The sequence below is a fragment of the Botrytis cinerea genome, chromosome 6, assembly GCF_000143535.2.
Source record: "Botrytis cinerea B05.10 chromosome 6, complete sequence".
NCBI lineage: Eukaryota > Fungi > Ascomycota > Leotiomycetes > Helotiales > Sclerotiniaceae > Botrytis > Botrytis cinerea.
In genome coordinates this window covers 2,378,820-2,401,571 of record NC_037315.1, presented here as the reverse complement: position 1 = coordinate 2,401,571, position 22,752 = coordinate 2,378,820, and the positions used below count along the sequence as shown (strand labels likewise).

The following is a 22,752-nucleotide window of genomic DNA, read 5'->3' as shown; positions in this document are numbered from 1 at the left end:
AAGATTATATAATCTACCCAAAGGATAGGTGGTGGCTTACGCCCTTAAAATCAGGATTTATAACATTTGATCCACAATTCATGCTTTCCTTGGCTGTTCCCATTAAATATAAATGTCATTTCTTGATTGGAACATCAAGAGCAAGTATCTGATATTGATTTTGTAAAAGCGAGTTCATGTTGAAAGACTAATAATTAATTGTTATTTGTTAACCAATCAAGGAGAGCTGTAATAAGCTTCCTACAAATTCCAACCAACACAAGAATCACTGTGGCATTTCCTATTGATCTATACTCATCTCCCCAATTGTCAGCAATATTTTCATTGATAGCTTTTTCAATAGAAAAGTCCACAATATCATTCAAAGTCTGTATTATTTTGCTATAGAAGCCATCACTACTATCATTTGCTTCCCAGTACTCGATGTACACAGCAAAAAACTCTTCCACTTCGCTGTAAAAGTATTCCAGGTTTATGGCACACCTACTTCCAGACTCGACGCTTTGATATTCGCTAGTTTTGAAACTTTTCTTGCTATGTCAATCGGATCCAGATGCAACGGCCCAATAGCCCTCATTTTTGGGTCCGAAGGCTGAATCATTCTGTTTACGGTGACATTGAAATATGTTTAATTTCAGCATGTCCTTGCCCACACTATTTGTGGCAGCGTTCGAATTGAGACTGTTTTTGTTGGTACGAGAAGGATACGGAAGACGTAGCACCCACGAATATCGTAGGTCCTGTATGTCTAATTGTATTCTGTCTAAAGAGCTAGCTACGTATTGAAAGTAGTAAGCCTTATAAAGGCTTACTAAAAGAGCTAGTCTCTTTCGCATTCGCTTAGGGCTTTATTACAGTTGCTATATTACAGTGGTAATTGAATTGAAGTTATTCACTTCGTTCGCACAGTTTTCTTCGACCTTTGGTGCAGTAAATACAGTAACTCCACTTCCTGCTCCAGTAAGCGCTTCCATACACTCGGCGCTATCAGAGCATTCCGTATCAATCGTTGTGATGTCGATAATCTTGTTTTCAAGCATTGTACCAAGCGCAGGCATGAGCAGTGATCTAGGTTGAAATAATGATTTATGACACTTAGGGGTAACTTGACCTAACCCTTAATACACATCTCCATCTCGTTTAATCTAGACGTGCAACATCAATCAATACCTACAATCTCCACTCTGTTCTTCTAGAAAATTCATTAATCATCGTTGCAGAGATGATGGATCCACTTGGACATTCGCCATGATACTGATACAGCGAGTACTACATTTGATCTTTCATTGCCATAGCAACACTTGCTTGCCTGTGGTTATGTCTTTCTTCACCACCAGCCTATTAAGATTGTCGCACAATCCCACATTAGCATCCTATGCATACCTCATTCGTCTCCAAATCAGCCACTCCCACCGGTTACCAGACCCTGCTGGGAGTAGCCAAACCAAACGCGCGCAAACTCAAGACCACATTTATGGACATCCTCGTTTGCCCATCTCGCCATAAAGCCTCTAGAAAAGCATGCTCGGTACCCGTCACATCGTGTATAGAATGTGCCCCTTCTCATCCAAGGACGGCCTAGCCGCACGCATTTCACAGTGGCAGTGGTGTGGTGTGGTACATTGATTCAGTGATCCAGGATTGAGTGGAGGATGGAACAAGATAACCCAAAGTGGCTTATACCATATCACGTGACCGTCAACTGCGCCACCTCGGACTTGATCCCTGGCACTATCCGTATTGGGACACGGTCAAAGCAAAAGCAACCTCGGAGTAACATGACATGGTACAGAATTTGGGATGAAGGGGAAGAACCTCTACGAGTAAGATTTTGGGATTCCCTCGTTTTGTTTCATTTCTCCCACTCCACAACCGTTTGGATGATCTCTACCAGTGGTTTGTCTCATTCATCTGATCTCAGTCACTGCCACTGGATTATTTCGCTTTGTCCTAAGTATTTCTACATCAACTTTTCTTGACCGCCAGTTCCCCAGGTGATTCCACTCTCAATCGCTACTGGTAGTGATAGCGCCGGTATTGTACGTACCTGCATCAGCCGCGTACAGCGGACTTCCAAATTGAATCCCCCGGTACGATCTGCTGCATTTGCATTGAGATGCACCCCGGATTATGGACTCCTTACCGCATGAGCAGGAAAGCAATCGAGCTCAGAGGGAATCTTCAATCTTTGATCTACCTCAGTATGTAATAAGCTATAATGATGATCACACTCTACGATGGGATCCCCCGGCTGGATCCAAAGAATTATCTATCGCCTTGAGTTATTATTTTCCACTGGAAAAGGACCTTGGAAGCAAAATGCAAGCTGCCACTAGGAAATTCCTACGAAATGAACGACAAAATACAACATCCGAGGACTCCAAGACTAATGGAATCTCTGAGCAGATGGGCCTTGATGGCTCGCCGTTACATATGGATTCAGAAGATCAGGTCACGCGACCAAACGCGAAAGTGCCAGAATCGTCATCACATGTCAAACCTAGATCCATGGCCTCCCATCGTATCTCCATGCCGGAAAGCAGAACTATTCAGTTCTTGACATGGGATGCCGATATGAAGGAGTTCAGTCCCAAAATAAAGAAGAGAAGATACGACAAGGAAGAGCGAGTAAAAGTCGCCGCTAATAGAGGATTTGCATGTGCTAGACATAGAAAACAGAAAATGAAGGTACTCGAACATCAGTTTCAATTCTCAGGCGCCGCACTAATACTTGCTAGTGTGATCCCGAACGATGTTCAAGGAACAAACAACGGCTGAGTAGTTTAGAAAACATGGCCGCCAAAGTAGAGGCCCAATCGACTCTAGATAAACGACACTCTTCTTTCATCCCCGACCCCGAAACTGCCAGTCAGATGAACTCCACGATAGACCCTGAGACACTCACTATTCACTCGTCACCTTCTTTAGATCCATCGCCAAGGTGGACCACCTCTTCTTTTGTGGACCCTGCAACACTCTACAAGTTAGAAGGTTTCCACACGAGCGCTCAGTCGTTGGATTTTCCCACACCTTCTCTCGAATATAGTTCGAGATCACATGACTCCATAGGCTCAGTTCTATCTACAAGTTCAGATGTGAATTTTCTCGCCGGCTATGATGAGATGAATTTCGATATCCCCAATTACGAAACTTATCAATGGTGGCCGCGAACTGAGCAATTTGACCCCGCCGGTTCTACATTCAATGATCTCATGCCAATTGACCAGCCTATCACGATGTCAAATACTTTGCAAATGGAGACATTCCAACTTGAAGATAAACGGTTTTCCGCATTCAATCAAGCTTCAATGGAACCTTCAGACCAGCAGCTAGATTGGTCTCACAATATGGTTGTTCCAGAACAAAACTATATTGTAGAGCCCTGCTCTACCCCACTCCGCCCATCTTCAAGTCCAATGGAAAACACGACAACTTTAGCAGAGGGACATCGTCACCGTCAACAAGACTTGATGGAATGGGAAGCCGTTCGTCCATCAAGCGTCACTCAAGGATATTTCACCAACAACCAAGTGAAACCATTGACAGAAGAAGAAAAGAGAACACTCATTAAATGGTGGGGTAGGGATAGATCGTCCGAGCAACCGGAGAGTATTCGTGGTAGACAGAACTCATATGAAAGCCAGCCGTCTAATGGTGATATAGCTGGAGTCGAGATCCAATCAAGTATGGGTGTAGGGAAGAAAGCGAGTCTTAGAGAGAAGGTGAAGACTGCTACAGTTCATGTGCCACCGTTTCCGAGGGGTTTGTTCAGAAGTCGATCTGCGGGAAAAGATAAGAAGCCTTGAATCGTTTTTCCTGGTTATCCGATATTATACATTCTTTCAAAGAGAGTCGAGTTTTTTTAGTTTTTTTCGGGGATTATTGGATTTAGGGAAAAGTTCTGGTGCTGTGGTGCTGTGCGGATATCCTGTCTTTTCCAGATTTTGAATTCTTGTTGGAATTTCTTTGGATTTATATACCGTGGCGTTGATGTCAAAGCTCTTTTCATACAGTCGTTTCCAAGGAGTACTATATCCCATCTTTATTGCTGACAACTTAGAGGAACTTAAGTTCTGTGCCTTTGACAGTCATTGAATATGCCTTCTCTGGATGACTTGATTTTTGGCCTTCATCCCAGTTTTTATGTATGCGTTTAGATTTCTTTTCATTCTCAGGGATGCGATGTATGCGAAGATAATACATTAAGCGCGTAGTCGCTAGTCTCCAAGTCTCAAAAGATTCCCTCTATTGAAAGAATTTTCTCTTAGATAGATCAAGCTTAATTTTGTTGATGACAAGAATGTCTTGGATTGGCCTGTTTTATCCGACTTCCATAATGTGTGTGCTATTCTATCAATCTTTGATATTCGTTTCTGAAATTTTCACAGTGCTAGAATCTTCTTGATCCTCTCAAATATCTTTCTTCTCCCTTCTCTCAGAACTAACAATGAACAACCAATAAGTAACAAGTAAAACCGTCCAGTTAGTGTGAGCCATAACAGGGTCTCAATAGAAGCACACAGCTGTAGTAGACATATCGAGTTTAAATGACTCGGGTATTGAAACGATACGGTTGTTGAGATGTTTTTTACATATGGCTGGTTCATGTCCGTGCAATTTCAATCAAATATCTACTTATTGAATACTCTACTCATTCATTAATCAATATTATATGTACTAACACTTCCTCCTTTCCCTCATATAATATCATAAGCAAGTTTCGAGTTTAGAGATATTTAAATATGGCACGTGCAGCCCCTCCCCTTTTAGAACTCAGCAATGGGTCAAAGAACCTATTTCCACCCAAATCCATGCAAGATACCAGAAAAATGATCGAACAGCTTTGTATCGACATCAATTTCGCTCACAAGGTCGGAAAATTGGAAATGTTTGTCGGTGGTAACAACACCGCCATTCTATTTACCTGCCTTCCTCTCAAATCAACGAGTGAAGACCAACGAGTCGCCTGCGTATTACGCACTTCCCTAAGAAATCATTTTAAAGGCAGCCCTCCCGTCGATAACAACATGAAATCGGAGGTATCTATCACTGATTACTTCCGCCAGAAAAGGAATCTACCAATCCCGCTCGTTTTAGCATGGGATTGTACCTATGAAAATATTATACAATGTCCATATTCAATTCTAGAACAAGTTGAGGGGGAAACACTGGAATTCGAATTTTTCAAGCTGCATAATGGGTTGAAACACAAGATTCCACGAAATTGCAACGTAGATCGTCGTTGCAAATTTGCCAGATGCGTTTCTGTCTTCGTGGCTGCGATGGACAAGACTGAACTTCCGGGATACGGGCTGTTCATCGCTTCGACCAATATGCCACACAAAGGGATCAAACTAGAAGTCGATTTACAGCTAAGTCGACATTCCATCGACGGTATTAAGATTCCCTCAGAGATCAAATTTGCCAATTGGGTCAACAATATTCTGAATGCTCAAATGCAGAGAACTTCTGATATCTTTCTCAAATTGTCACCAGTTGAAGTCTGGAAGATTCAGAAACTGAGACAGATAGGCTCGCAGATGGAAGAAAAGGGGCTATTATCAAATGAACCGGCCGTGCTGTGGCATGCAGACTTTTACCCGAGGAATATCATGGTCGAGAGTACTAAGGACTATGCTCTGCTCACTGGAGTCATAGATTGGGACGATGCCAGGGCAGTAAGTTATTATTTTCACTCACATCTATGCTAACTTTATCTTGAGTTTTTAAACTAATGTTCTTATGGCTTCCTCGTATTGTGGCCAGAAGTCCTCCCGCTTGGCTCTGGTCTATGACAGAGAGCCAAAGTGAGAAGGATGCAATTGCAGCTGCTTTCTACGATGAGATAGAGAGGCTCCGCCCTGGATATAAAGATGATGCGTGTATGCCTATAAGAAAGGCAGTTAGAGCTCTATGCATGTATGCAGTATTTGGGGTGAATTTTCAGCATTACCTTGAGCTTTCGTTTGATGCTTTGGTGAGATATTGGGTGGATTTCATGAAAAGGGGCTAGGAATCTGGATATTTTTTTGCGGTTTCATTGCGACCAATTTGGGGATAGGATTCAGAACAAGGATTAGATTTGATTGTAAGCAGGCGATTGTCTCGCATGGGAAATAGACAATGAAGTTCCAGCATTTTCAACATACCCCTAAAGAAACTATGATCAATTTCTTTGAAGTTATTGTAACCAAGGTTCTTCTTCTTTCGAGATAGGTCATTGAGTATAAGCAACGCAGACTAGATAATAATCGAATATTCTAGATCAATTGAAAACTTTTGTCAGAAACACATGTTATCGAAGTAGTGCCCGAGAGCATGCACATTTCTCCCTGGCACAGTCTTTCCGGATTGAATTTCTGTCTTCGCCATTCTCCTAGTATCTTAAGCTCGGTCACAATGATGAAAGTCATTAGTTCGAGAGGAAGCACATCTAAATAAGCATCCAATTCCTTGACATGGGGGCTCTTTCCCTGTGTAACTTTGAAACAATTTGATTAAGCAATAAAGCACCATTGAACCTTCTACTTGAAGATTTACAGCACAATGAATAGTCTAAGATGAGTTTAGATTCAAGTGCAATCTTCCTGTAAATTCTCGAATCCCAATATTTCATGAACTGTCTTACAAATTTGGAAATCAAGTATCCTTTATCCTTATAGCTAGGTTAACAAACTCTCTGAATTTGCATCACCTCACATATATAAGCTTTCTGGAATTTCAAGTAAGTCTCCATCATTTTCTCATAGAATCTTCGGTTAGTACCATCACCAAAGCTTTAGGTCACTTCAGGTACATACTAACATCCCCATATCAAATACAGAATCCCAGTGTTTAGAAACTGTCAATATGAATCTTCCACTTGCTCGCAATTCACAAGTCGAGTTACAACCCCCAGTAAACGCACCAGTTCATGACAGAGTTCGAGGAGATCAATCACCACCATCCGAACTGAGAGGTACAATGATTCCACTTCCGATTCCACTGAGTTCAGAATGTGAAGAATTGCTCAATGCGCTACTCTTGGAACGTGGACATCCAGGAAATACTGTGTATCGCGGGTCCAAAGAAGGCGGAAATAACAGTCTTGTGTTATTCGATTGCAAAGAAACTCCATTCTATCAACACCCCAGGTTCTGCATACGGACCCCTCGATACATTTATTTTTCTCAGGAACGCCAATATCCTATCTATCAGCAAGTCAAAACTCTTGTAGCATTGACATATCAATTCGGAGTTCATGGAGTCGGTTTGCCTATCCCTTATATCTTTTTGCATGACTCCGGTTTTAGGAACGCTATTTCTTGTCCGTATGTTATCATGCAATTGATATCTGGGATCACACTAGAGAAATTATATCGAACCATGCGACGATCAGCAAACGTTCTCACCCTTCCATTGCAATACTGTGAACTTGCGCGTCAAATGGCACATTTCATTGCTAGGAAGGAAAGCGTTAAGATTCCAGGCTACGGTGTCCTCAGAAATGAAACAGACACGGAAACATTGAACAGAGAAGACTCCAATGCTTGCTACAACCTTGCCGTGGAACAACTTAACGTAGCGGGTAAAATGATTCCAAAATTTGGATTTAGCAAGTTCATCGCTCACTTGACGCGGAAAGAATTCGATAGATATTTTGATCTAAAGGCAGTGGGTCAGAGATATCAAGGCATAAAACTCGGGTATGTATGGCAGGTTATGACTGGAAGAGGTTTATTCAGCGATCAAGACTCGACACTTTGGCATCCAGACTTTCATCCAAGAAATATTTTGGTTGTACGACATGGAAGTGATGTTCGTCTGTCAGGTGTTATTGATTGGGACAATGCTTTAGCTGTAAGTAATTGCCTATTTCCAACAGCAATAGCTATAAAATTAACCTTGCAACAAGCTACCGCGCATCATGACGAGAGAGCCTCCTTCATTTCTCTGGAATCAGCCAGGCGTTCTTACACAGCCAGAGGCTGATGCAGTCAAACGAGCATTCGATGAAACTATAGAACAATTGGTCCCTGGCTATATAGAAGATGCATACTCAAGAATTCGAGTTCTCATTCGAGCACTGGGCATATATGTATTATATGGCCCCCAATGGAAGCATTATGGAGAAATCTCCTTTGAGGAATTCCTACTGGAATCTGAAAGATTTTTTTCGCCACATTTACGATTCCCCAGGACATGATTCATTCCATTTCTTTATGAGAAATACAGCGCCGGTTTGAAGATCTGTTAATTCTAGTAGTAACCTCTGAATAGTTAAGTTTTAGAAAATATCAGCGAAATATAATTAATGCAATAACCCCTTGGATTCACGCTGAAAAAATCTTGCCATACATAAAGAATGAATTGTGTTATAAATTCTAAACTCACATCTATAATGTTGTACTGCCCGACGATTCAATTATCAGCTTGAGTAAAAAACAGCAATTAAATTTAGAGAAAACTAGATCGTAATTACATTCCTATATTCAATTGACAAGATTTGGTGACTACACATGTGACACACTATTAAATAGCCCTTTCGTTTATGAAGCTATTGAAACCCGTTCATTTAGTAAGTACAATACAATTTACCACCACTGCCCTATAGAATTGCTTCCAAAAGACTATAATCTCCTTTTATCTTCAAGTCAATAGGATGATGCTAGTTCATAAAAGCCAGTCTCTTTGTGTTGTTTGAAGTGAAGTATTAATTCTGGATAGTGAATTGAAGTAGGAGAAAAGTAGATTAGACAGCTAATCCTGCGTGGAATTGAGCTTTGTATTCATGAAAGAGAGAATATGTGACAGTGAGAGTGAAAATTCTTCAACAATAACTTCTAATTATACCTATCTAGTTGATTCATTGAGTTTGATCAATTAATGAGACCCTGTGTCAAGAGATGTTCTATAAACATCTACATTCGTATCTAGATCTGTTCCCATATTGAATAAGAGAATAGCTTCTTTTCACTTCACTACACTTCATCCCGGCTGAATTGTTCATTCTACTGATTTATCCAGTGAATTTTCCCAAATCGTTAATTTTCGGGTCTTTCCTTGTACCATACTGTCTCTTGAAGTCTACTTGATTGACAATTTTTCTTGTTCAAATCCGATTCTTCACTAGTCTCATAGCTAGCTTCACTCAATACGATTATGTTCTTCTCACACGGCGGCAACATTCTTATATAAAGAAGCTGGTCTATTGCACATTCTCAATCTCTTTCAACCTGACAATCTTCAACATACACCTTTCGTAATAGCTCATCAACGGAACAATGGCATCTCAACTTCTCTCCCCTTTACAAAATGCATTTCCGCCGGATGACATGTCAGCAATCAAAGGAATGGTAACTCATCTATGCCATGAAAATGGATTTCCCCCAGGTATCATACGAATTTCAGAAATAAAAGGCGGTAGCAAAAACAATATCATACTATTCACATGGATTCTAACCACACTGGCCCCCGGTAGTCGCATGGCACCATGTATGCACTATGTTTTGAGGACTCCGAGAATGCAAGGAGGGATCCCCGACCTTTGGATTCAAAGAACCGCCGCTTTCGATTTCCTCTCCGCCAAGCACTTTGAAGTTCCCAAACTATATGCATATGATACCACCTGCGGTAACGCCCTCCGATCTCCGTATATCATACAGCAACGAATGGACGGTTGCACTTTGCTGGAAAAGTATCGTATATTGTACCACAACTATCTCACATATGGTCATTACAAGCCAGATTCTGAGTACGGGGAGGCTGCTTCCATGATATCCATGTATATTGAGAGACAAGAACTAGCATATCAATTTGAATATTACGGAACTTTCCAGCCCGTTCAAGGAATGGCTCTCAAGAGCTACAGACCTGATAGAGTCAAGGATAGGATTGGTTTGACCGTTAAACCATTCATGGATACTTTATCCATGAAAGCCAATTCTACGGCCATCGACTTTATACTAGAATTGCTTTTCATGGCAGAGTCCCAGACGCGAAATCCGGATCAGGAAATCAAATATCAAAAGATTCGCCATATAGCTTTGTGTATCAAGGTTTTGGACAGCAATGTCATTTATCGTGCCGCGCATAGACCCGAGCCATCTGTTCTTTGGCATCCGAATTTTCAGCCCAGCAAAATCATGATGACTGCAAAGCCCTCGTACAATGACCCCATACCCTATGGACCGAATGGAGATCTTTATCACATAGAATCTTACAAACTGGAAGCTGTACTAGGATGGGAAGGCGCCATGGCACTCCCTCGTATCATGACTCGATGCCCTCCTTATTTTCTATGGGGAGAAGGTCCTCAGGTATGCGAGGCAGATCATTATGCATGGAAATGTGTCAGCGTCGATGAAATGATAGAAGAAGGTCTACCGGGATGGTGCGAGGATGCTTATGGAGAGATGTCGATTATTGTTAGGGCGTTGGGATTTTATGCATTGTTTGGTGTGGATTTTAAATGGAATGAACTTCCTTATGAGATTTTGATGGATGTGTGGTCTCGTATAGCTCCTGGAACGAGGGATTTGGAGTATGCTACGAAGTAGGAAAGTGCGTGTTTTTATCGGAAGAGGTGTGATGTCTCTTTTGATGGATGGGCAAATGTGTGGGTAGATCAGGGATATGAGATGACTGTGGGGGGAGATTGCACTATCAGATTTTATCCGTCAATTATTATATCGGAGACAATATTGTAATTCATTCTGGATTACATTACCAGTCTTATCTGAAGATCAAGTTCAGGGTGAGGATTTTGGGTTATATAATAGTACAATTCTATGATGTTCAATTTGATATTTAATGATTGACTTGGCCAGACAAGTCGAAATTATATTTTTAATGCGGGTGATAGTATGAGTAATGTAAGGGTTCGTGAGATAAATACGATTTCATGTAAAAGAGATATATATACTACTAAAGTATATAGAAAGCAAGCAACATATTATCATTTCTAGAAATTTTGAATGCCAACCTGGATCACAAACAATATCATATAATTAGTCATCAAAATCCGCACTTCTTCAATGTCATAGAAGCTGTAATCAAGTATTTAGGGTGGTGGCTACAAGTAGCATTTTCAATACACTCTAGCAAACCGTACTAGAATATACCATAATTGAGTACTACGCCACTCATACGAACGAGTACCACGGTCTCGTGCGAAATGAGCTAAGCTTTGGCACATTGAGACTCAGTACAGTATTCAGCAATTCATGACATTGCATATGCACCGACTCATTAATGTGCCATCTGAAAAGTATCACAAACGGAACTGTGTAATAAGGCTTCATTGACTACTCAGTTCGGGTAACACCGTAAGCGAGCAAGGTACAAAATCATACATCGTCTCAGCATGAACCATTCTCAAACCGTAATGAGCGAGTATTCAAATTAATCCAGATATGATGAGAACCGTTAGTGAAACGAGAGAAATCCCACCAATGTAGGTTCTATTCCAACCTGTTCTAGAGACTCAAAATAGCCCCTTCGGTTAACAACCGTATTCATCCAGTCACTACGGCGATGATGATGGTTGGATACATACTATCGATACGAAAACCGTATGAATTGTATTCGATGAACACACTTTGTATATATGCTCGATTACCTTCGAGGAAAATCCACTCACTTCATCATTTCTTGACTTGCTTCTTACTTACCAAAGAACTTACCTCACCAGAAAAACTATTAAGTTTCAAAATCTGAACAACATCATTTTACAATCTTCTTTGACTTACTCTTTAAATCTCAGCCAATTCAAAGAAAAATGGCATCTCAATACCCCCAACGTCTAGCATTGACTAAAAATTCCTTCCCTCCACCCAGCGCAACCAACTCTGCAATAATAGAAATTCTCAATAGATTCTGTCTCTCCATCAACTTCCCAATCCGCATTTTGGGTTGCTCTTTACGAGAAGGAGGGAATAATACAATAATTCTCTGTTACGCAGTTTTTACCAGCTCCTCACAGGATACATCAGCTTCCCCAATTTCTTGCATTCTACGAACTGGCAAGCTACGATGGAACCGTCAAAGCTATACGGATTCGAGAATTCTAGAAACGGCTGCATTCCATCATGTCATGGGGAAGTTATCACCACTCATCCCTCTCATCTACGCTTGGGATGCAACATGTGTGAATTTGCTCGGATGTCCATATGTCATCCAACCCCTCATCGCTGGTCACGATTTGCAGACCCTAAACTCACCACTAAGTTACTGTCGCGATGCAATCGAAATGCGAATTCAATGCGCTTATGAGGTCGCCAGGTATATCAAGCACGTTGAAAGTTTTCGATTCGAAAACTACGGCACTTTTGCAGTTTCCGAGCAAATGCCAGAGAAGTGTTCCGATCCGAGCTCTCCTCTTGTTTCCGAACTTATTGGATTTTCCCCAAAGCCTTGGATCAAGAGCTACTTCATGAGAAATGATACGAGAATAGGAAATTTCCTATTCGCCATCTTGACTGCGCACTTGGACCGCGGGAGAAGACCATTGGAACAGGAGAAATACAATCTTCTTATTACTATGGGATATAAGTTAAATGAACTTCAAATTAGCCGTAAGTTAGAAGAAAAAGCCGAACCAGCTGTACTTTGGCATCCTGATTTTTGGCCCCGGAATATCATGATGGAGAAGACGGAAAGAGATGTCAAGATCACTGGGGTTATCGATTGGGATGGTGTTATGATTGTTCCGAGGGTTATGGCACGTCGACCTCCTGTATTTTTGTGGGATGAAGAAAATTTGAACATGTCGGAGTATGAGAGAAAGGGGATCAAGTTCCAGTTCGACAAGAGAATTGAGGAATTGCTGCCTGGTTATTGTTCAGATGCGTATTCCGACTGTGGGATTATGGCTAGAGCGATGGCGACTTACACGTTGGAAGGTGTTAACTGGAACTACTGCGAGCTCTCATTTGATAAATTAGTAGAGCAGTGGGATTGTTTTGTGGGAAATTTATGAGATACAATTGTTGAAAGGGCAGGATAGAGGGACGAAAGGATTTTGCTTCAGCTGAGTCAAGTGAGACCAAGAAGGTCATCGAGCGGCAGTGATGGTGGGATGAGATTGAGGAAGGGAGTGGCATTCAGGAAAGAGTTGGAGGTAGTGGAGGTGGCAAAGTTTGATACTTAGCCTTGAACGACAGGTTGGAGCGTTATGCAGTGAGTAGCTGAAAGATTTATTCAGAACAATGTAGCGCTATATGATCTGAGTAATAGGCGAGTAGTCTTCAAGTCATTAATCAAGTAAATACAAGTCATTATTAGAATCATCTTCGTATTAGCTTGATTCCATGTCTTTTGTGCCCAATTTTAAGAATAATCTCCAAATATTCAAGACCTATGAGTGTGAATCGACCTTATTCTCTCGAAGTCAAAGATAGCTAAGCAGCTAAAATTCTTATGAAAATCTAAGGGATCTATATACATGATTCTCAAGTGCTCGAACAGTCAGTTATTTGCATTCTTTCCTGACATCATTTCCAAAAGGGGCCACGAAACAGTATGCTGATGATTTTTGCATGCAGGACAATCAAGAAGAAAGGGCATTATAATACATGAAATCAAGAAGATCAGTACCTGAATCGTCCACAAATTTATCAGTTACTACAGTTCCCCAAGCCAGAGAGTCACATGGAACGCATTCAAACTACCTCTCATCCCTACCGCCAACACCTACTCGCACAAACAACACTGCCAAATGAATGAAAAGTGACGGGCCATTACATTTCTCCGAAACGCAAGAATACCAACTTAACATAACAAGCGTTCAAATGAATCTCCACAGCCAAGAACTCAAAGACGCCGAAACTACAAAATAAAACTTTCTTCACACGCACGTGAAGTTTAGCCGAATCGAAACTCCGTCTTATCCTTCCCACATTATTCTTCAAGACTCAAGCAATATTCATATTAGACTATCTAATTGGATCTTTAGACTAAAAAGGGGAAGAACGAACTAGAGCTTCGCTTCGTGATACAGTCCGGACGATTCAACCCCCCCCCCCCAATCCTCTCAAAATCTATCTCTACTCCGCGTACACAGTATTACACATCCAGAGCCCACATAGTAATTTGTGCATCACGATCCAGAGGTACCAGATAGATAATAAATATCCTCAAAATGTATAGTTACACTACATATCTACATATCTACATATCTATATAAAAAGTTCTCGACTTTTTATTTACGTTTCCTTTTTGAAAACAATATCTTCTTTTTCTATAAATATTCTCTGTCCTCTATCCTTTAACTTTTAAATTCCATATACCATCTCCCCTCTCCCCTCTCCCCTCTCCCCTCTCCCCTCTCCCCTCTCCCCTCTCCCCTCTCCCCTCTCCCCTCTCCCCTCTCCCCTCTCCCCTCTCCCCTCTCCCCTCTCCCCTCTCCCCTCTCCCCTCTCCCCTCTCCCCTCTCCCCTCTCCCCTCTCCCCTCTCCCCTCTCCCCTCTCCCCCTCCCCACCCCAATCATCTAAACCTCCCCATCTTCCAAGACAAGATAGAGTACATCTAGCATTTAGCATCTCCCATCTCCCATCTACCATCTCCTCAGCGATTCCTCAGCCTCAATTGCGAACAAATACAATCATACTATCAGATAGATACCTCTTCATGCAAATGTTCATTTATACATCCATCCATCCATCCATCCGCCCGTTAAATCTAATAACAAATCTCTCCATTCATCATCGACTATTGAATATCAACTATCAACTATCAAATATCAAACTTCTACACTTTCTTTAATATACTTCACCCCTTGCTCACTTTATTATACCCATAGCAACTCACTATCTAGATCTTTATCACCCAAATATATTCCTCATTCAATAAAAGACTTCAAAACTTAATTTCACTTCGCTATCGTATCAATTCATCTATATACAAGCTAACAGAGGGCTCCATGACACCCTTCAATCCATTCTCATTGCCAACCATCCACATCCATATTCACCCTTATTCGATACATCCCAAATCATCATCCACTCCTCCACTCTACCTCTCGTCAATACAAAATGCCTCCCCTATTCCGCAATGCATTTGCATTAGACAATCCGACCACAAACGACCCATACTATTCCCAAGAACACGCCCCGCTCCAAACACTCATGCAAATACGCACCACAACATTCATTAATAACAACCACAGACTACCCTAAAAGCATTAAACCAATTCTCCTAGCTGTAAAGTAATAAACCAACTCTTCATGTTTTACGTATGCGTGTAACAAAAAACGCCTCTAATCAATCCAATCCAATCACGTTGTACAAAAGTTGGTACTGAGCAGTGTAACCTCTCCCAAAATCAAACTTATCCTCTCCTTGTCCCCATCAATAACGAGTTGACCTTCTGTCACGCCCTTGTAGAGGTGCAGGATGTGGATTATCTCCATCAAAGAGATCTTGCAAATAAGCACTTGGCGCTCTAACATTTCCATCATTATGTCTTGATTCCAATGTACTCGATTCGGAATGAGTACCATGACCAGGACTACCAGGTGGAGATTGATTTCCTCTTGCATAACCTTGTGGAGTGAGGTTTGACATATTAATACTTTGTCTATCACCTGGATATGCTCCTGGAAGTGCATTTCCTGCTGCATAATAACCTGCTGGAAGATAACTTGAAGCACGATTTCCCGGGGTATTGCCACCAGCGAGAGCTGTAGGACTAAAGAACAAAGATGTTTGAGATGGTGGTGCGTTAGCAGTGGTTGGTCTCTTCTTGCCACTTTTCCCCCCCAATCCTCCTCCACCTAGGGAAAGAGTTGAATCTTTATCGGCATATTTGTAAAATGGTGCAGGAGGAGCTTGAAACAATTGCTTTTTATCCACATGGCTCGGTTGTCTAGCTGCGCGTTTGACTGATCTATGTAAAGCCCAAGCAACCATCATACGCCAAACCAAAACCGATAGGGCCATAAATCCAAGGACTGCACCTACTGCAATAAAAACGGTTCCTTCGGGGTAACTCGATTCTTTCATAAATGGAGCGTTTGAGGTTGGAGGGACAGCAGCTGTTGGAATTGTGTATGCCCCAGCCAATGTTGGCAAAGCGGAAGTTGAAGCAGATTTACCCGTTGATGTAGATCCACCTGTAATTACGGCAATCGATTGCGCTGTTGTCGAGACTGTGTCACTGGAGGTTGTGGTTTTCGTTGAGGCTGCAGCGGCTGAAGATTCCGAAGCTGCCACACTGGAAAGATTGGGTAATTCTGAAGTATCTGTTGCAGCCGCGGTTGTGGTGGTTGCGGCCATAATTGGCATAACAAATAATGAAACTGCAAAAGCAGCAGATGCTACTGATTTATTGAATCGCATTTTGCGTATATTATAATTCGTATTCGAGAAGGAATCGTTGGTGCTTGCGGTGGGAAGTTGAGGTTATACACTCCAACCAAGTCGAATGTTGTCGCAGCGCCCGACCGATCGAAGAATTGCGTTCCTACGGGAAATGAATCGAAATCGAGTAATGTTTGCTTCGAATCCTCCTCCCAAATTGACTCTTGATTCGATTCCAAGTTCTAGAACTGTTCTCTGGTCGCAAGAATCCTTCCAAAGTCGATCACGACGTTAAGTTTGTCGTTGTGCAGCAGGAAACTGATGGTTGAGAATGAATCCTCTATTGCAGTAGTGGAACAGACAGTAATTAATGTTTACAAGGGTATCCAGATCTATGGGGTAAGTTTGATGTTATGCAACGAAGAATGGGGAGGAGGGCATTAATGAAGAGCATCCAAACAGTGACCGATATAATCGCGACGAGAAGGCAATAACGAATGGAAGAAAACCCAAGCAATATTGAAAGAATGAAGGTATTCCAAGAACTGTTGAGATGTAGATGTAGATGGAGTTGTGGTTGTGGTTGTGGTTGTGGTCGTACTCATAATAGTCAATCAGAAGAAAAGACGCAGACTGACTGGGGGACCAAGACTTGACCAACGCAAATGATCTGAAGGAGATTATGTAATCCTCGTATTTGGCTAGAGACGGTTACGTGATTGGCTCTTTCTTTCTCTTTCCTCACTCCTCGCTCCTCTTTTCTCTCTTCTCTCTTCTCTCCCTCTTCTTGCCTCGTTCCTCTCTTCGTGTTCCTGCATTCCACTCCCCGGTCAAGAAATACACCTGACATGACACATGACATGACTTGGACACAACTCAATCCAAATTCCTCAATTGGGACTAGCAAATTCACAAATGATGGATAAAATGTACACTAACCGCTCGATCAACCCCATCGCCTATTTATAGTTACTCGGGGCAACAGTGTTGAAGTGATTAATAAATGCTTAGGTAATACTCCATGATAGACAAAAGTAAGCAAGCACGTGTTAAAGCTAAGATGCAGGTATGGAACTTCCAAGGCGGTGAAAAGATCATTCCGGCAGAATTATCGAAATTTATCATTTTTTGCTTGATTGTCGTAGATACTTATCGAGGACATACCTTCATCAACTCCCCCCAACATTCCATCTTGTCGCAACCTACACAACCATATATTAATTGATCGCGCACATATCCAAATCATCTGAACCATGGGTAAAGCAGCTAAAACCCGCAAATTTGGCGCTGTAAGTATTCTTCTTCACACAATTCTACATACCTCTTATCGATTAGTCCGCCTTACTTACATTTCCCCTCTGCTCAGGTCAAACGAGTAATCGGACAACGGGATGCGCGTCTCAAGGAAAACAAAGACAAAGGAGAAGAAGGAGCCAATAAACCCAAGGAACTTGTTCGAGAAGCGTAGGTGATTCCCTCCACATTCGCACCATGCATTAGCTAATGACGTATGATGTCTAGTCCTCAAGTCTCGTCCGCGCTCTTCTTTCAATACAACGAAGCTCTCGTCCCTCCATATTCGATCCTCGTTGATACCAATTTCCTCTCTCATACCGTCCAACGCAAGCTTCCTCTTCTGGAAACCCTCATGGATTGTCTCTACGCTAAATGTATTCCCATCATTACCTCCTGCGTCATGGCCGAATTGGAAAAATTAGGTCCAAGATATCGTATCGCCCTTCGAATTGCCCGTGATGAGAGATGGCAAAGATTACAGTGTGATCACAAGGGGGTTTATGCAGATGATTGTATCGTGGACAGAGTACAGAAGCACAAGATTTACATTGTGGCAACGAACGATAGGGAATTGAAGAGAAGAATCAGAAAGGTTCCTGGTGTGCCCATTATGAGTGTGGCAAGAGGAAAATATGTCATTGAGAGATTACCAGACGCTCCAGAGAAATAAAGTCTCGGGAACGATAGATGGATCATGGTAGCTTGGGGTAATGCATATCCGGAAGTCTGGCGTTCAGGAAAGGGAATTCAAAATTCTTCAAAGATATTGGGATTGGCTTGGGAAAATCGTATGGAGCCTCATGTACTTGAGAGTCTTGAATTTATGTATTTCAAACATATGATCTTATGGAATGCTTATTGTTATTCAAACACGTGCTGCCCATTCAATCAACACGGTCAGCGTCGCGTTGGCTATATGGACCAAATCGATCAAGAATCTACTGCTACTACTATTATACTACCCATTGATTTGATGGGTTGACATCAAAACCTCAAGAGACCATGTCACTACTCCCAGAGTAGTTTCATCACAGGGCCATCACATCTTATTTTCCTTCGGACATACAAGCTAATGTCAGCATATCACCAGAGCCGCGGCATCTTACTCTCCTGAAGACCAAGATCTAAACGAATCCCTCTATTCAGATCATCTTATATTATCTCATCTTCAATACCTCTTCATATCACTACATTGAGTTTAATATATCCATGATCATTGTATCTAGGATTCTATTTATTCATATCTTCCCTCTCTTCCCTCTCTTCCCTCTCTTCCCTCTCTTCCATCTCTTCCCTCTCTTCCCTCTCTTCCCTCTCTTCCCTCTTCCCCAACATCAAAAATGAAATCCAAACCCAAAATCAAATCCAAAGCTAACAATCATACCATCCACCCAACTCCCTTCAACACATACCACACTATAAACAACCTTCTAAATTATCATTACCATCTTCAAGAGTTGAATTCCCTTTTGTGTTTTATATGTATATATATATCTATATTTTACACACATATAAATATCTTTACATCTGTATATACATATACATATACATACACCATCCTCACCATCCTCCAGGGAAAAAACAAACTCGAATCTCGCTAACCATTCTCTCCCCCCTCCATCCAACTTATAAAAATCTAATAAATCAACACCTAGCTTCCCCTTTTACCTTCTTTTCCTTCACATCAGTTTCCTTTCACATCCCGATTCTGCTTTTCTAAATATCCATAATCCACCCAGTATTTTATTTATTATATTTCTCATCTCCTCATTGACCAAACTTCTAGTCTCTGGTACATTTGATGAATCTGATACTATTCATATATGCATATGTGTATATACACATTCCACGAGCTAAACACTTATCTCTTCCCCTCTCCTTTTAAATCGCAAGATCTTCCATCTCGGCATCGTTGTCGCACTCTTTTCTTTTCGCCTACACGATTCTTCTCTTCTCTTCATGTCTCTCCTTCTCTGCTCGTTCCGTCTCATAATATCATTACTATCCCAATCTATCTTCACAGCTTCTCTCAAACACCCATCCCATCCATCCAAAGCGATCAATCAGCCAACCAGTGGAAAACCAGCCGACTAAAATAGTCCTTTACTTCCAATTCCCTATCCACAACTCTCATCCCGGTCTGTCCATCCATCAACAAAGTCCATCCCGAATCATCTCTATATATACCCAAAACCAAAGAGAGAACCTTACATTTTATGTATCTACCCTATCTCTCACTCTCTCACTCTCTCACTCTCCAACCCCCAACGAACTTCAACTTATCCATCCATCCACCCATCCACCCATCCACACACACACATACACATATGTATATATATCAACAATAGTATCATGAAAGTAAGGTAAGGAAAGGTAAGGTAAGAAGGCCTCTGTCTACCTACCTATCTACCTTTCCACCCGTCTACCTTTCTACCCGTCTACCCACCTATCTACCTATCTACCTATCTACCCGTCTACCTATCTACCTAGTAGATATACCAATTCCATCAAGTACTCATGTATGACTATGACTGCGTTTGAAAGAGCTCGTTCTACATCATATCACATCACATCATACTTCAGAAAAGTAGACACATAGAATTTCCATCTCCATGTACAAAAAGAAAGAGAAAGCAATCAACCAACCAACCAACAACCAACCAAGACAATGCAAAAACTTCAAATTCTCAGTATTCCTCACTCCACATGCACCACAAGAAAAATGGAAAAGACCAAGTTTAAAAATCCCATACCATTTATTGAATACCCATGCATACTTTATACATACAAAATCATACACTAGCTTTACTTCACAAAAACTCCAATGCCAATCCTTCCCTTTCCTTTCCACAATCAATCTTTCCTCTCTCTCATACCTTCACCCCATAAATTACTGTTGTTTCTTTTGCGCAGATGGTCCCATCTCCTTATCAAATGCTCCATAAGAAACTTGGAGACTGGATACTGCACTCAAACCCACATACAAGATACTAAGAAAGAGAATACCAACAACCAAACCCATGAAAATACCAGGAGTGAAATATTGATATTTCTCAAATAGTGGTCTGCGATCTAGTTCTTTGGTTGAATTGTCTGCTCTGATTCTGAAATCTCGCTTCAAATCGATATGGGAAGTTGAGTCAAACTCCGCGTTATAAACTGGCAATTCAGAGTTGTGTTGTTCGAGGACAGAGCCTACAGGCGTAGTGGTAAAGATGACGGTATATTCTGGACCATTGGGGAGATGTTGGTAGTAAACATTGTTGAGCATGTAATCTATGTATGCATTAGTTGTAATTCTTACTTGATGATTTGAACGAGTACAAACCTATATCATTAAATTCCTCAGCTCTTGCTTCCGTCTCAGTCGATAATGCATCGAATTGTGATACAATGACACCGTTTCCAGTCCCGTTGGTAGATTCATGACCAACAACTCGTCGTTCGACTTTCTGACCGCATGCCTTCTCAATATATTCTGCTATTTCCCCAGCCAGATTTCCATCTTCGTGCATGACATCCGCAACGCTGTAAGTAGCCCGAACTCTCGAATCAGCAATAGCGGCCTTGATGTGAGGAACGGATTCTGGGACCGAGAAATCAGAGGCGGCGAGAGCGTCTTGTTGAATAATAATGTAGACATCAGAGGGGCAGGTAGAGAGGAAACTTTTTGCATTCTGAAGGACTGATGAGGTGGTATCTAATTCTTGTCTCTCAATTTCCATCGAAGAAGGTAATCTGCCATTCTCCTGTTAGTAACTGCATGGCGATGAAGCGGGTAGTTGGAAGTATAACTCACTCTGACGATGAGAATAAAAGGAAAGGTGATGTGTCTTTGAATGCTTGCACTGCAGTAGCGCAGCATAATAGCGATCCAACAATCGAATACCGCATCTTGAGTTTTGTGGTGGGAAAGTTACGATGCGTGCGAGATGATCGTGTTGATGAAGCTGTTTCATTAAGCTGCTTCGATAAGTGCAACCTTGAGCTCTCTTTACGATTATGTAAGCAGTTTGATATCTATCACCATATCATGGATTTTGGGTTCACTTGGACGTCTCCGGTTCTCAAGTCTTTCTACTTTGATATCCAAATCGAAGGCTTTCTTACAAACTTGAGAGAGTAGCATTTGAAGGAAGAAGTATTTTAAATTTTTATTTAAGCCAATGTTAATACAACTGTTCACTACTCCCGTCGCAATTCACAACATTCTCAACCCCCGATGACTAAGCCAAAGCGGTAAGATCTTACTGCCCAAATTATTCCTTCCCCAGGATCATATCAATTTCATCACGAAAAGACATACAATTCCAAGTGCGCCGCAAGTCATCCCCCTCACAAATCAATCACCATGGAATCCGCATTCATAGTCAAGCCTCGTCCCAAGCGATCAGTCCTACCAGCGCACAAAAAGAAGAGAAAGTTCGACCATAAGATTGAAGAAATCAATTTCGATTTAACTGCTCGCGAAGATTATTTGACTGGATTTCACAAACGAAAGGTTCAGAGAGCGAAGAAGGCTCAAGAGGAGGCAGAGAAGAAGGCTAGAGAGGAGAGAATTGTTATGAGGAAACAGGTTCGTTGTCTTACTTTTGTGGAATGATCATTGGCTAATCTGTTGGTGTTCAGTTGAGAGAGGAAAGGAGAGCAGAATTGAATGAGCACGTTAAAGCCGTAAATGCGCTGTTAGAGGATGTTGAGGAAAAATTCGATGGCGGAGATGGGGATGAATGGGGAGGTATAGAGGAGGAGGAAGATGATGAAGAAGTGCCAGAGCTGGTCGATCACGAAGAGGAATATATCGATGAAGATAAATACACAACAGTCACAGTCGAAGGCATAGAAATATCGAAAGATGGAATCAAGAGGACTGCAGATGAAGAGGATAGTGATGATGGGATACACGAGGCAAAGGGGAAGGTCATAAGAGAAGAAGAGAAGGTCAAGAAAGTTTGGCCCAAGAAACCACGAAAGAAGAAGTTCACATATGAGACCAAGGCGGAAAGGAAAATGACGAGACAAAAGCAGAAGTCTGGGAGTAGAGCAGCAGCAGATGCGCGACGAGGTAATAATTAAAATGGAATCTATTAACAACTTCACAATCAGAACCCGCAGTAATATTTGGTATGTGACTTCGATATCGATCGAGAAGCAAATCATGTAAAAACAGCGTACCA

The 22,752-nt window shown here is 41.6% G+C and overlaps 9 protein-coding genes across 11 annotated transcripts; 7 read left to right on the top strand and 2 right to left on the bottom strand.

Moving 5' to 3' along the window:
- The first annotated feature begins 1,785 nt into the window (after positions 1-1,785).
- Positions 1,786-4,323, top strand: BCIN_06g06870 (hypothetical protein). Its single transcript, XM_024693699.1, has 2 exons — positions 1,786-2,688; positions 2,739-4,323. The coding sequence occupies exons 1-2, from the start codon at positions 2,131-2,133 to the stop codon at positions 3,804-3,806; spliced, it is 1,626 nt and encodes a 541-aa protein (XP_024549485.1). The 5' UTR covers positions 1,786-2,130; the 3' UTR covers positions 3,807-4,323.
- Positions 4,324-4,713: 390 nt separating this feature from the next.
- BCIN_06g06860 (hypothetical protein) lies at positions 4,714-6,193 on the top strand. Its single transcript, XM_024693698.1, has 2 exons — positions 4,714-5,682; positions 5,724-6,193. Exons 1-2 carry the CDS (start codon positions 4,743-4,745, stop codon positions 6,011-6,013), a joined length of 1,230 nt encoding a protein of 409 aa, XP_024549484.1. The 5' UTR covers positions 4,714-4,742; the 3' UTR covers positions 6,014-6,193.
- Positions 6,194-6,599: 406 nt separating this feature from the next.
- On the top strand, positions 6,600-8,315 carry BCIN_06g06850 (hypothetical protein). 3 transcript variants are annotated; one of them, XM_024693696.1, is made up of 3 exons: positions 6,600-6,724; positions 6,824-7,839; positions 7,895-8,315. In XM_024693696.1, exons 2-3 carry the CDS (start codon positions 6,850-6,852, stop codon positions 8,183-8,185), a joined length of 1,281 nt encoding a protein of 426 aa, XP_024549481.1. In that variant the 5' UTR covers positions 6,600-6,724; positions 6,824-6,849; the 3' UTR covers positions 8,186-8,315. The 3 variants fall into 3 exon arrangements, with proteins under 3 accessions (XP_024549481.1, XP_024549482.1, XP_024549483.1); XM_024693697.1 differs by having other exon boundaries at positions 6,600-6,757; XM_024693695.1 differs by having other exon boundaries at positions 6,600-6,757; positions 6,815-7,839.
- Positions 8,316-9,156: 841 nt separating this feature from the next.
- BCIN_06g06840 (hypothetical protein) lies at positions 9,157-10,679 on the top strand. Its single transcript, XM_001555118.2, has one exon. It carries the CDS (start codon positions 9,264-9,266, stop codon positions 10,536-10,538), a length of 1,275 nt encoding a protein of 424 aa, XP_001555168.2. The 5' UTR covers positions 9,157-9,263; the 3' UTR covers positions 10,539-10,679.
- Positions 10,680-11,722: 1,043 nt separating this feature from the next.
- BCIN_06g06830 (hypothetical protein) lies at positions 11,723-12,979 on the top strand. The gene has a single exon (XM_001555119.2). It carries the CDS (start codon positions 11,759-11,761, stop codon positions 12,956-12,958), a length of 1,200 nt encoding a protein of 399 aa, XP_001555169.2. The 5' UTR covers positions 11,723-11,758; the 3' UTR covers positions 12,959-12,979.
- Positions 12,980-14,811: 1,832 nt separating this feature from the next.
- On the bottom strand, positions 14,812-17,239 carry BCIN_06g06820 (hypothetical protein). The gene has a single exon (XM_001555120.2). It carries the CDS (start codon positions 16,316-16,318, stop codon positions 15,329-15,331), a length of 990 nt encoding a protein of 329 aa, XP_001555170.2. The 5' UTR covers positions 16,319-17,239; the 3' UTR covers positions 14,812-15,328.
- Positions 17,240-17,325: 86 nt separating this feature from the next.
- Bcfcf1 lies at positions 17,326-18,525 on the top strand. The gene is made up of 3 exons (XM_001555121.2): positions 17,326-17,568; positions 17,646-17,743; positions 17,801-18,525. Exons 1-3 carry the CDS (start codon positions 17,533-17,535, stop codon positions 18,243-18,245), a joined length of 579 nt encoding a protein of 192 aa, XP_001555171.1. The 5' UTR covers positions 17,326-17,532; the 3' UTR covers positions 18,246-18,525.
- Positions 18,526-20,163: 1,638 nt separating this feature from the next.
- Positions 20,164-21,573, bottom strand: BCIN_06g06800 (hypothetical protein). The gene is made up of 3 exons (XM_024693694.1): positions 21,375-21,573; positions 20,904-21,313; positions 20,164-20,851 (listed from the first exon to the last, which is right to left on the bottom strand). Exons 1-3 carry the CDS (start codon positions 21,467-21,469, stop codon positions 20,466-20,468), a joined length of 891 nt encoding a protein of 296 aa, XP_024549480.1. The 5' UTR covers positions 21,470-21,573; the 3' UTR covers positions 20,164-20,465.
- Positions 21,574-21,691: 118 nt separating this feature from the next.
- On the top strand, positions 21,692-22,752 carry Bcrrp17. Its single transcript, XM_001555123.2, has 2 exons — positions 21,692-22,151; positions 22,205-22,752. The coding sequence occupies exons 1-2, from the start codon at positions 21,927-21,929 to the stop codon at positions 22,649-22,651; spliced, it is 672 nt and encodes a 223-aa protein (XP_001555173.1). The 5' UTR covers positions 21,692-21,926; the 3' UTR covers positions 22,652-22,752.